Genomic DNA, 12,400 nt, shown 5'->3' on the forward strand with positions numbered 1-12,400 from the left:
ACATTTTGGGATATTTTGGGACATTTTGGGGATATTTTGGGATATTTTGGGATATTTTGGGATATTTTAGGATATTTTAGGATATTTTGGGATATTTGGAACATTTGGGATATTTTAGGATATTTCGGATATTTGGGATATTTAGGATATCTTGGGGATTTTTGGGATATTTTAGGATATTTTGGGTTACATTTTAGGGTATTTTGGATATTTTGGGATATTTTAGGATATTTGGGGATATTTGGGGATATTTTAGGATATTTTAGGATATTTTGGGATGTCAGGAACAATTCCCCCATGGAAAACCCATCCAGGCCTGGAGAGGGTTGGATGAAACCCCCGGAATTCCCGGATGGCTTCCGGGGTGGGGTGGGAACGGTCGGACCCCAAATCCTGGAATTCCTCACCTGGAATTGCAGCTTGGGAGCCAGGAGATTATTCTGGGATGGCGGCTTGTACATGGGCCTGCTGGGCTGTGGGAATTCGGAGGGAAAAAGGGCGGGAATTCCTCCGGATCCCATCCGGGAAATCCCAAAATTCCCGTCCCGGTTCCCGCCCCCATCCCGACCTTGGGGGGCGGCTCCTGGAATTCCGGCGGCTCCAGGATTTTGGGAGGGCGGGGTCGGTTGTTCCTCTCCTGCTCCTGGGCCAGCTCCTTCTCCATCAGGTAAATGTCACTGCGGGGAGGGAGGGGACAGCCAGGTGACCTTCCCGGGAATTCCGGGTGGGAATTCCCAGCCTTGGATCCTCCGGCATTCCAGGCCCACCTGAGGCTGCAGAGCAGCTCCTGGAATTTGGGCTTGGACAAACCTTGGAGACCCTTTGGAGTTGGAGCCTTTCGCTTCCCACCAAAACCCAAACCTCTCCAGAAAATCTCCTGATCCCAAACTTTTCCTCCAACATTCCCACCCCTTCCATGGCTCCCCCAGCATTCCAGGCCCACCTGAGGCTGCAGAGCAGCTCCTGGAATTTGAGCTTGGACAAACCTTGGAGACTCTTTGGAGACCCTTTGGAGACCCTTTGGAGTTGGAGCCCTTCACATCCCAGCTAAACCCAAACTTTTCCATAAAATCTCCAGATCCCAAACTTTTCCCAACTTTTCCCCCCAACGTTCCCACATTTTCCCAGGGCTCCCCCAGCATTCCAGGCCCACCTGAGGCTCCAGAACAGCTCCTGGAATTCGGGCTTGGAGAAACCTTGGAGACTCTTTGGAGTTGGAGCCCTTCGCTTCCCACCAAAACCCAAACTATTCCCTAAATACTCCTCAACCCAAATTTTCCCCCCCACCATTCCCACATTTTTCCATGGCTCCCCCAGCATTCCAGGCCCACCTGAGGCTGCAGAGCAGTTCCTGGAATTTGGGCTTGGACAAACCTTGGAGACCCTTTGGAGACCCTTTTGAGTTGGAGCGTTTCCCTTCCCAGCTAAACCCAAACTTTTCCATAAAATCTCTTGATCCCAAACTTTTCACCCCAACATTCCCACGCCTTCCATGGATCCCCCAGCATTCCAGGCCCACCTGAGGCTGCAGAGCAGCTCCTGGAATTCGGGCTTGGACAAACCTTGAAGCTTGGAGACCCTGGAGACCCTTTGGAGTTGGAGCCCTTCACTTCCCAGCTAAACCCAAACTTTTCCATAAAATCTCCAGATCCCAAACTTTTCCCAACTTTTCCCCCCAACGTTCCCACATTTTCCCAGGGCTCCCCCAGCATTCCAGGCCCACCTGAGGCTGCAGACCAGCTCCTGGAAGCGCGGCCGCTCCGCGGGGTCGTAGTCCCAGCAGCGCGTCATCAGCGTGTAGAGGACGGGCGGGCAGAGGTCGGGCTTGGGCAGCCGATCCCCTTTCTCCAGGACTCCGATCACGTCCTTGTTCTCCAGCCAGAAGAACGGCTGCTTCCCGAAGCTCAGGATCTCCCACACGCACACGGCTGCGGGAATCCGACGGCACCACCTCAGCCCCGGCGGAATTCCCGGGAATCCGGAGCTTTCCGGGGTTTGTATTCATAAATGGGATCTGGTGGAGCTTTGAAGGGTTGGAGATTGGGGTTTTTTTTTGGGGTGGGGAGAGATTAATGCAGGGATTCTGATCCGTGCTGTGGGAATCCCAGAATCCCAGGTTCCTAGTCCATGGGAAGTGAAAAAATCCTGGGAATTCTGCTCCATGCCATGGGAATCAGGGGAATCCCAGACCATGCCATGGGAAAGGAATCAACCTAGGAATTCCAGTCCATGTCATGGAAAGGGATCAGGTCTGGAATTCTGCTCCATGCCATGGGAAAGGGATCAGGTCTGGAATTTGGCTCCATGCTATGGGAAGAGGAAAAATCCCAGAATCCCAGACCATGCCATGGGAAAGGGATCAGTCCTGGGAATTCTGCTCCATGCCATGGGAATCAGGGGAATCCCAGGATCCCAGTCCATGCCATGGGAAAGGGATCAGTCCTGGAATTCTGTTCCATGTTATGGGAAAGGGATCAGTCTGGGAATTCTGCTCCATGCCATGGGAATCAGGGGATCAACCCAGGGAATTCTGCTCCATGCCATGAGAAAGGGATCAATCTGGGAATTCTGCTCCATGCCACAGGAATCAGGGGAATCCCAGGATCCCATTCCATGGGAAAGGGATCAGGTCTGGAATTCTGCTCCATGGGAATCATGGGAATCAGGGGAATCCCATCCCAGACCATGCCATGGGAAAGGGATCAACCCAGGAATTCTGCTCCATGCCATGGGAATCAGGGGAATCCCAGGATCCCAGACCATGCCATGGGAAAGGGGTCAGGTCTGGAATTCTGCTCCATGCCATGGGAATAATGGGAATCCCGGGATCCCAGACCATGGGAAAGGGGTCAGGTCTGGAATTCTGCTCCATGCCATGGGAATCAGGGGAATCCCAGGATCCCATGCCATGGGAAAGGGATCAGTCCTGGAATTCTGCTCCATTCCATGGGAATCAGGGGATCAACCCAAGGAATTCTGCACCATGCCATGGGAATAATGGGAATCCCAGGATCCCATTCCATGGGAAAGGGATCAGGTCCTGGAATTCTGCTCCATGCCATGGGAATCAGGGGAATCTCAGAATCCCAGCCAATGGGAAAGGGATTAACCCAGGGAATTCTGCTCCATGGGAATCATGGGAATCCCAGAATCCCAGACCAAGCCATGGAAAGGGATCAATCCGGGAATTCTGCTCCATGCCATGGGAATCATGGGAATCCAATGATCCCAGACCAAGCCATGGGAAAGGGATCAACCCTGGAATTCTGCTCCATGCCATGGGAATCCCAGGACCCCATTCCATGGGAAAGGGGTCAATCCGGGAATTCTGCTCCATGCTGTGGGAATCATGGGAATCCCAGAATCCCAGTCCCTGCCATGGGAAAGGGATCAGGTCTGGAATTCTGCTCCATGCCATGGGAATCAGGGGAATCTCAGAATCCCAGCCAATGGGAAAGGGATTAACCCAGGAATTCTGCTCCATGCCATGGGAATCAGAAAGGGATCAATCCTGGGAATTCTGCTCCATGCCATGGGAATCATGGGAATCCCAGAATCCCAGACCAAGCCATGGAAAGGGATCAACCCTGGAATTCTGCTCCATGCTGTGGGAAGTGGGAAAATCCCAGGATCCAGCTCTACCCCATGGGGAGAGGATAAATCCCAGAATTCCACCCCGTTCCACGGGAAGCGGATCAATCCCAGGATCTCCCATCATGGTGCTGAATCCCAGGATCCCATCCCAAACCACAGGAACTGGATGAATCCCAAGATCCCACCCAACACACGGGAAGCAGATCAATCCCAGGATCCAACCCCACGATGCTGAATCCCAGGATCCCCCCTCTGAATCCTGGGATCCCTCTCTGAATCCCGGGATCTCCCTCTTAATCCCAGGATCCCCCTCCGGATCCCGGGATCCCCCTCTGAATCCCAGGATTCCCCTCCTAATCCCAGGATCCCCCTCTGAATCCCAGGATCCCCCTCTGAATCCCAGGATTCCCCTACTAATCCCAGGATCCCCCTCTGAATCCCAGGATCCCCCTCTGAAACCTGGAATCTCCCTCCGAATCCCAGGATCCCCCTCTGAATCTGGGATCCCGCTCTGAATCCCAGGATCCCCCTCTGAATCTGGGATCCCCTTCTGAATCCCAGGATCCCGCTCTGAATCTGGGATCCCGCTCTGAATCCCAGGATCCCACTCTGAATCTGGGATCCCGTTCTGAATCTGGGATCCCCTTCTGAATCCCAGGATCCCACTCCGAATCCCAAGATCCCCCTCCTAATCCCAGGATCCTCTTCTCAATCCCAGGATCCTCATCTGAACCCCAGGCTGAATTCCAGGAAATCCCTCCCAATTCCAGGATTCCACCCCAAAATGCTGAATCCCAGGATCCCCCTCCCAATCCCGGGATCCCCCTCTGAATCCTGGGACCCCCCTCCCAATTCCGGGATCTCCCTCCCACTCCTAGGATCCTCCCTCTAAATCCCAGGACCCCCCTCTGAATCCCAGGCTGAATCCCAGGATCCCCCCTCTGAATCCTGGGATCCTGCTCCCAATCCCGGGATCCCCATCTGAATCCCAGGATCCCCCTCCCAATCCCAGGATCCCCCTCTGAATCCCAAGATCCCACTCTGAATCCCGGGATCCCTCTCCAGATCTCAGGATCCCCCTCTGAATCCCAGGATCCCACCCCACAATGCTGAATCCCAGGATCCTGCTCTGAATCCCAGGATCCCCCTCCCAATCCCAAGCTGAATCCCAGGATCCCCCCTCTGAATCCCAGGATCCTCCCTCTAAATCCCGGGATCCCGCTCCGAATCCCAGGATCCCCCTCCCAATCCCAGGATCCCAATCTGCATCCCGGGATCTCCCTCCGAGTCCTGGAATCCCCCTCCCAATCCCAGGATCCCCCTCCCAATCCCAGGATCCCCATCTGAATCCCAGGATCCCCCTCCGAGTCCTGGAATCCCCCTCCCAATCCCATGACCCCACACCAGATCCCGGGATCCCCCTCCGAATCCTGGAATCCCCCTCCGGATCCTGGGATCCCCCCCTCAATCCCAGGATCCCCCTCCTGACCCCAGGATCCCCCTCTGAATCCCGGGATCCCCCTCCCGATCCCAGGACCCCCCTCCGGATCCCAGGACCCCCCAGCGGATCCCGGGATGCCGCCGCCGCCCCCGCCGGCTCTCACCGAACATCCAGACGTCGCTGGCCGTGGTGAAGCGCCGGAAGTTGATGGATTCGGGCGACATCCACTTGATGGGAAGGCGGAGAGATGGTGGACTGGATGAAACGACCACCGGACTGATTCCCGATCCACCTATCCCCGCCATGGATCCGCGGGCCTCCGCGGATCCGCGGATCCGACCACGGGATCCCACGGGATCCCACCTTTGTAGTACTCCTCATCCTCGATGTAGCGGGAGAGGCCGAAGTCGCCCAGCTTGACGCAGTCCGGGGAGGCCACCAGGATGTTCCTGACGGCGATGTCCCTGGGATTGGGGATCCGTGGGATTTGGGGATTTGGGATCCATGGGATATCGATATTTGGGATTTGGGATCCGTGGGATAATGGGATATGGGATCCATGGGATTTGGGATTTGGGATATTGGGATACGGGATAATGGGGTATGATAATGGAGAGGGGAGGCCACCAGGATGTTCCTGATGGCGATGTCCCTGGGATTGGGGATTTGGCATCCGTGGGATAATGGGATAATGGGATATGGGATAATGGGATTTGGGATTTGGGATCCGTTAGAAAATGGGATATGGGATAGGGGATAGGGGATTTGGGATTTGGGATAATGGGGTATGAAAATGGAGAGGCCACCAGGATGTTTGTGATGGCAGTGTCCCTGGGATTGGGGATCCGTGGGATTTGGGATCCACGGGATATCGGGAGTTGGGATTTGGGATCCGTGGGATAATGGGATATGGGATCCATGGGATTTGGGATTTGGGATATCGGGATTTGGGGTTTGGGATAATGGGGTATGAAAATGGAGAGGCCACCAGGATGTTCCTGACGGTGATGTCCCTGGGATTGGGGATCCATGGGATATTGGGAGTTGGGATTTGGGATCCATGGGATATCGAGATTTGGGATTTGGGATTTGGGATCCGTCAGAAAATGGGATATGGGATAGGGGATAGGGGATTTGGGATTTGGGATAATGGGGTATAATAATGGAGAGGCCACCAGGATGTTCCTGACGGCGATGTCCCTGGGATTGGGGATTTGGGATATCGGGAGTTGGGATTTGGGATCCGTGGGATAATGGGATATGGGATATGGGATAGGGGATTTGGGATAATGGGGTATGATAATGGAGAGGCCACCAGGATGTTCCTGACGGCGATGTCCCTGGGATTAGGAATTTTGGGATTTGGCATCCGTGGGATAATGGGATAATGGGATATGGGATTATGGGATTTGGGATAATGGGGTATGATAATGGAGAGGCCCCCAGGATGTTCCTGACAGAGATGTCCCTGGGATTGGGGATCCATGGGATAATGGGATTTGGGATTTGGGATATGGGATATCGGATGGGATAATGAGATATGGCATAACGGGATTTGGGATGGGATAATGGGATAATGGAATAATGGGATAATGGGATAATGGGATAATGGGATAATAGTATAATGGAATATGGGATATTGGGATAATGGGATGTGATGGGATCCATGGGATGGGATGGGATGGGATGGGATGGGATGGGATGGGATGGGATGGGATGGGATGGGATGGGATGGGATGGGATGGGATGGGATGGGATGGGATGGGATGGGATCCATGGGATCCATGGGATGGGATGGGATGGAGCAGAGTCACTCCCACCCATCCAACGCATCTCCCACAGACTCCACCTCCTCCCCACCCCTCCCCTCCATGACCCCCCCCGTGATCCCAGAATTCCGTGGGGCTCCGGCCCCGCCCAGCCCCGCCCCTCTCTCACCGGTGGACGCAGTTGACGGCCTCCAGGTAGGCCAGGGCCTTGCTGACCTGCAGCGCGTACAGCACCAGCGTGGGCACGGCCAGGCACAGCCGGTTCTGCTCCAGGTACTGACCCAGCTGCAACGGCACCGACCCGCCGGGATCAGCCCCGGAACGCCGGGATCAGCACCCGGAATGCCGGGATCAGCACCCGGAATGCCGGGATCAGCCCCCGGAATGCCGGGATCAGCCCCCGGAACGCCGGGATCAGCCCCCGGAACGCCGGGATCTGGCCCTCCCCATCCACGAGGATCCATGGATCCTGCTCTCTCCATCCATGAGGATCCATGGATCCTGCCCTCTCCATCATTCCCACATGGATCCATGGGTCCTGCCCTCTCCATCCATGATGATCCATGGATCCTGCCCTCTCCATCCATGAGGATCCATGCATCCTGTACTGCATCATCCCAAGGATCCATGGATCCTGTCTTCTCCATAATTCCCTCAAGGATCCATGGATCCTGCCCTCCCCATCCATGAGGACTCATGGATCCTCTCGTCTTGATCCATGATGATCTATGGATCCCACCCTCTCTTTCCATGAGGATCCATGGATCCTGTCCTCCACATCCCTGAGGATCCATGGATCCTGCCCTCTCCATCCATGAGGATCCATGGATCCTGCCCTCTCCCTCCATGATTATCCAGGGATACTGTCCTCTCCATCATTCCCACAAGGATCCATGGATCCTGCCCTCTCCATCCATGAGGATCCATTAGGATCTGTGAGGATCCATGGATCCTGCCCTCTCCATCCATGAGGATCCATGGATCCTGCCCTCTCCATCCACAAGGATCCATGGATCCTGTTCTCCCCATCCATGAGGATCCATGGATCCTGCCCTCCCGATCCATGAGGATCCATGGATCCTGCCCTCTCCAATCACGAGGATCCATGGATCTTGTCCTCCCCATCATTCCCACAAGGATCCATGGATCTTGCCCTCTCCATCCGTGAGGATCCATGGATTCCACCCTCTCCATCCACGAGGATCCATGGATCCTGCTCTCTCCATCCCAAGGATCCATAGATCCTGCCCTCTCCATCCAGGAGGATCCATTAGGATCTGTGAGGATCCATGGATCCTGCCCTCTCCATCCCTGAGGATCCATGGATCCTGTCCACTCCTTCCATGATGATCCATGGATCCTGTCCACTCCTTCCATGATGATCCATGGATCCTGCCCTCTCCAACCACGAGGATTCATGGATCCTTCTCTCTCCATCCAGGAGGATCCATTAGGATCTGTGAGGATCCATGGATCCAGCCCTCTCCATCCATGAGGATCCATGAGAATCCATGATGATCCATGAGGATCCCTGCATCCTGCCCTCCCCATCCACGAGGATCCATGGATCCTGTACTCCATCACCCCAAGGATCCATGGATCCTGCCCTCTCCATCCATGAGGATCCATTAAGATCTGTGAGGATCCATGGATCCATGAGGATCCTCCATGACCAGGAGAACAGGATCGGGATGTGGGTCTCACCTCTCCGTAGGGATAGAGCTCCATGACGATCCAGGTGGGCTCCTCCTCGGCGATGCCGATCAGCCTCACGATGTGGGGGTGGTCCAGCTTCTTCATCAGCACTGCGGGAAGGGCGGAATTCCCGCCTTGGGACCGAGGATCCCCCCCCATTCCAGGGAATCCCCATCCCTGGAGTGAGGGGGATGGAGGAATTGTCCGGGATTTCCCAAAGAAATTGGAAATCCTGGGTGGTTTTTTTTTTTTAGGGATCGACATTCCCAGCCAGGGATTCCAGCAGATTCCACCAGCTCCAGTTATCCCTTCCCACAATCCGGGGGGGGTTTTGGGATCCTGTCCTGGGTTTCTGGGCAGGGATCAACTCCCTCTTGCTCCATCCTGGGTTCCAAGGGTTCCTTGGGAATCCCCAAAAAATCCCAGCAGGACCTTCGGGATACCAAAAAACCCAGCAGGATCCTCAGGATCCCAAAAACACCAGCAGGAACCCTGTGATCCCAAAAAACCCCAGCAGGACCCTCGGGATCCCAAAAAACCCCAGCAGGATCCTCAGGATCCCAAAAAATCCCAGCAGGACCCTCGGGATCCCAAAAAATCCCAGCCGGACCCTCAGGATCCCAAAAAACCCACAGACCTCGGACCAAAAACCAGCCGGACCTCAGGATCCCAAAAAACCCAACAGGACCCTCGGATCCCAAAAATACGTCAGGCAAAAAGCAGACCTCAGGATCCCAAAAATCCCAGCCGGACCCTCGGATCCCAAAAAACCCAAAAGGACCCTCGGGATCCCAAAAAACCCAGCAGACCCAGGATCCCAAAAATCCAGCAGGACCCTCGGGATCCCAAAAAACCCAAAAGGACCCTAAAAAAACGAGGATCCCAGAAAAAACCCAGCAGCGGATCCATCAGGATCCACAAAAACCCACAGTGGATCCACCGCGACCTCGGATCCCAAAAACCAACCATCCAGGACCCTCAGGATCCCAAAAAACCCCAGCAGGACCCTCGGGATCCCAAAAAACCCCAGCAGGATCCTCAGGATCCCAAAAAAACCCCAGCAGGACGCTCAGGATCCCAAAAAATCCCAGCCGGACCCTCAGGATCCCGAAAAAATCATGGCAGGACATCGAGGATCCCAAAAAAACCCCAAAGAACCCTCGGGATCCCCAAAAAACCCCATTAGGACCTTCCATGACCATGGCAGGACCTCCAGGATCCCAAAAAAAACGCCAAATGACCCTTGGGATCCCCAAAAAAGCCCAAAAGGACCCCCAGGATCCCAAAAAAACCCCAAAAGAACCCTCGGGACCACCAGAACCCCCCCGGGAGGTCCCGGTCGGTACCGGCTTCGCTGAGGAATTTCTCGCGGTTCTCGGGGCTGCAGTCCGGCTTGCAGCTCTTCACGGCCACGCGGATCCGCTCCCCGCTCTGCCGGAATGCGGGATGGGGCGGGAATGGGACACCCCGGAATGCGGGAATGGGACACCCCGGAATGCGGGATGGGGCGGGAATGGGACACCCCGGAATGCGGGAATGGGACACCCCGGAATCTGGGATCGGGTGGGATTGGGACACCCCGGAATGCGGGATGGGGCGGGAATGGGACACCCTGGAATGCGGGATGGGGTGGGAATGGGACACCCGGGAATCTGGGATCGGGCGGGAATGGGACACCCCGGAATGCGGGATGGGGCGGGAATGGGACACCCCGGAATGCGGGATGGGGCGGGAATGGACATCCCGGAATGCGGATGGGGGAATGGGACACCGGGATGGGAGGGGCATGGAAGGGATTGGCGAATGGACAACCCCGGATGCGGGATGGGGCGGGAATGGGACACCCCGGAATGCGGGATGGGGCGGGAATGGGACACCCGGGAATCTGGGATCGGGTGGGATTGGGACACCCCGGAATCGGGATGGGGTGGGAATGGGACACCCCGGAATGCGGGATGGGGTGGGAATGGGACACCCCGGAATGCGGGATGGGGTGGGAATGGGACACCCCGGAATGCGGGATGGGGCGGGAATGGGACACCCCGGAATGTGGGATGGGGCGGGAATGGGACACCCCAGAATGCGGGATCGGGCGAGAATGGGACACCCCAGAATCTGGGATGGGGCGGGAATGGGATCGGGATGGGGGTGGAGAAGGACGGTGGTATCTCACGGGCGTGGTGTAGGTTCCCTCGTAGACCTCTCCGAAGAATCCTTCTCCCAGGATCCGGCCCAGCTCCACGGCGTCCCGGGAGATCCCGAAGTGCTGGACTTGGGACGGGGAGGAGAATTCCGGGATGGGTGCACGGGGAGATCCACCCGGAATGAGCGGGCGGGAGGGGCCCGTGGCTACCGAGGGGACCCGTGGATCCTCTCATCTCCATGAGGAGATCCGTGAGGAGCCATGGATCCTGCTCTCTCCATCCATGAAGATCCATGGATCCTCCAATCTCCATCCATGAAGATCCATGAGGATCCATGGATCCTGCTCTCTCCAACCATGAGGATCCATGAGGAGATCCGTGAGGATCCATGGATCACGGTTTCCCCATCCGTGAGGATCCATGGATCCTCCAATCTCCATCCATGAAGATCCGTGAGGATCCATGGATCCTGCTCTCTCCATCCATGAGGATCCGTGGGGATCCATGAGGATCCATGGATCCTCCAATCTCCATCCATGAAGATCCATGAGGATCCATGGATCCTGGTCTCTCCAACCAGGAGGAGCCGTGAGGATCCATGGATCCTCTAATCTCCATCCACGAGGATCTATGAAGATCCATGGATCCTGCCCTCTCCAAAATTCCCACATGGATCCATGGATCCTGCCCTCTCCACCCGTGAGGATCCATGAGGATCATGAGGAGCTGTGAGGATCCATGGATCCTGGTCTCTCCAACCATGAGGATCCGTGGAAAACCCCCAATCTCTATCCACGAGGATCCGTGAAGATCCATGGATCCTGCCCTCTCCAAAATTCCCACATGGATCCATGGATCCTCCCATCTTGGAGCCATGGATCCTCCTATCTTCATCCATGAGGATCCATGAGGAACCATGAGGAGATCCATGAGGATCCAGGCATCCTGCCCTCTCCATCCATGAGGATCCATGGATCCTCCTATCTCCATGATTCCCACATGGATCCATGGATCCCTCCCCAAGCCTCATCCCAGCTCCTCCAGGACCTTCTGAGCGCTTTGCTGAGGCTGGGGCGGGAATTTGGGACGGGCAGGAGGGGCTGGGACACCTCAGCCGGAGAATTCCCGCGGGAATCACCTACTTCCAGATCTCGGCCTGGAGGACTCGTCCAGGATCTCCGCGTAGATCTCGGAATCTGAGGGGGAAAACCGGGACGAGGGGATTCCATCCGGTCTTCCAGAACCTCCAGAGGGTCTGGAGCTCCTCCATCCGGGATGCTTGGATGCATCCCAACCCTCTGGAGAAGAGCTGGGGGGTCTCCAGCATTCCCGAATCCCGCATGGAATGTGGCCCGGATGGGGATGGGGGGGAGGGGGGGTGAGGTCGGACTCACCGCCGCTGACGCTGTGGGAAAGCGTGGAATGCTTCTCGCCGAGATTCCTGAGGGTGGGAAAGGGGTCAGGGAGAGGGATGGGGGATGGGGAATGGGGAACGGGATCCTGGGAAAAGGGATGGGATCACTCACAGGGCCGGGATCTGCGGGAGGCTGATCCGCTTCTCGCGATCTGCGGGGAGGACGGGGAAAGGTCCCATCCCATCCCAATCCCATTTCCATCCCAATGCCAATGCCAATGCCAATGCCAATCCCATCCCATCCCATCCCATCCCATCCCATCCCGTGGATGCCATCCCATCCCACCCCATCCCATTATTCCATCCGCTGGATCACATCCCATTATCTCATCCCAATCCATAT

At 56.1% G+C, this 12,400-nt stretch overlaps 1 protein-coding gene across 5 annotated transcripts in view; it reads right to left on the reverse strand.

Annotated features, from left to right (window-relative positions):
* Nucleotides 1-12,204, reverse strand: part of PTK2B (protein tyrosine kinase 2 beta) — a 30,313-nt gene extending 18,109 nt beyond the window's left edge. For 4 of the 5 annotated variants that reach the window (XM_050972167.1, XM_050972169.1, XM_050972168.1 and 1 more), the window contains exons 1-6: nt 6,974-7,083; nt 5,399-5,499; nt 5,199-5,262; nt 1,724-1,928; nt 569-677; nt 408-473 (exon numbers count right to left, since the gene is read on the reverse strand). In XM_050972167.1, coding sequence (XP_050828124.1) covers nt 408-473; nt 569-677; nt 1,724-1,928; nt 5,199-5,262; nt 5,399-5,416 — 462 coding nt within the window. In that variant the 5' untranslated portion in view covers nt 5,417-5,499; nt 6,974-7,083. Of the gene's footprint in view, nt 1-407; nt 474-568; nt 678-1,723; nt 1,929-5,198; nt 5,291-5,388; nt 5,500-6,973; nt 7,090-8,508; nt 8,610-9,845; nt 9,931-10,672; nt 10,771-11,785; nt 11,840-12,037; nt 12,085-12,169 lie in introns of those variants that run through there. The other variant, XM_050972170.1, reaches the window with a different exon arrangement.
* Between the last annotated feature and the right edge of the window lie 196 nt (nt 12,205-12,400).

The sequence above is a fragment of the Serinus canaria genome, chromosome 3 (genome assembly GCF_022539315.1).
Source record: "Serinus canaria isolate serCan28SL12 chromosome 3, serCan2020, whole genome shotgun sequence".
Classification (NCBI taxonomy): Eukaryota; Metazoa; Chordata; class Aves; order Passeriformes; family Fringillidae; genus Serinus; species Serinus canaria.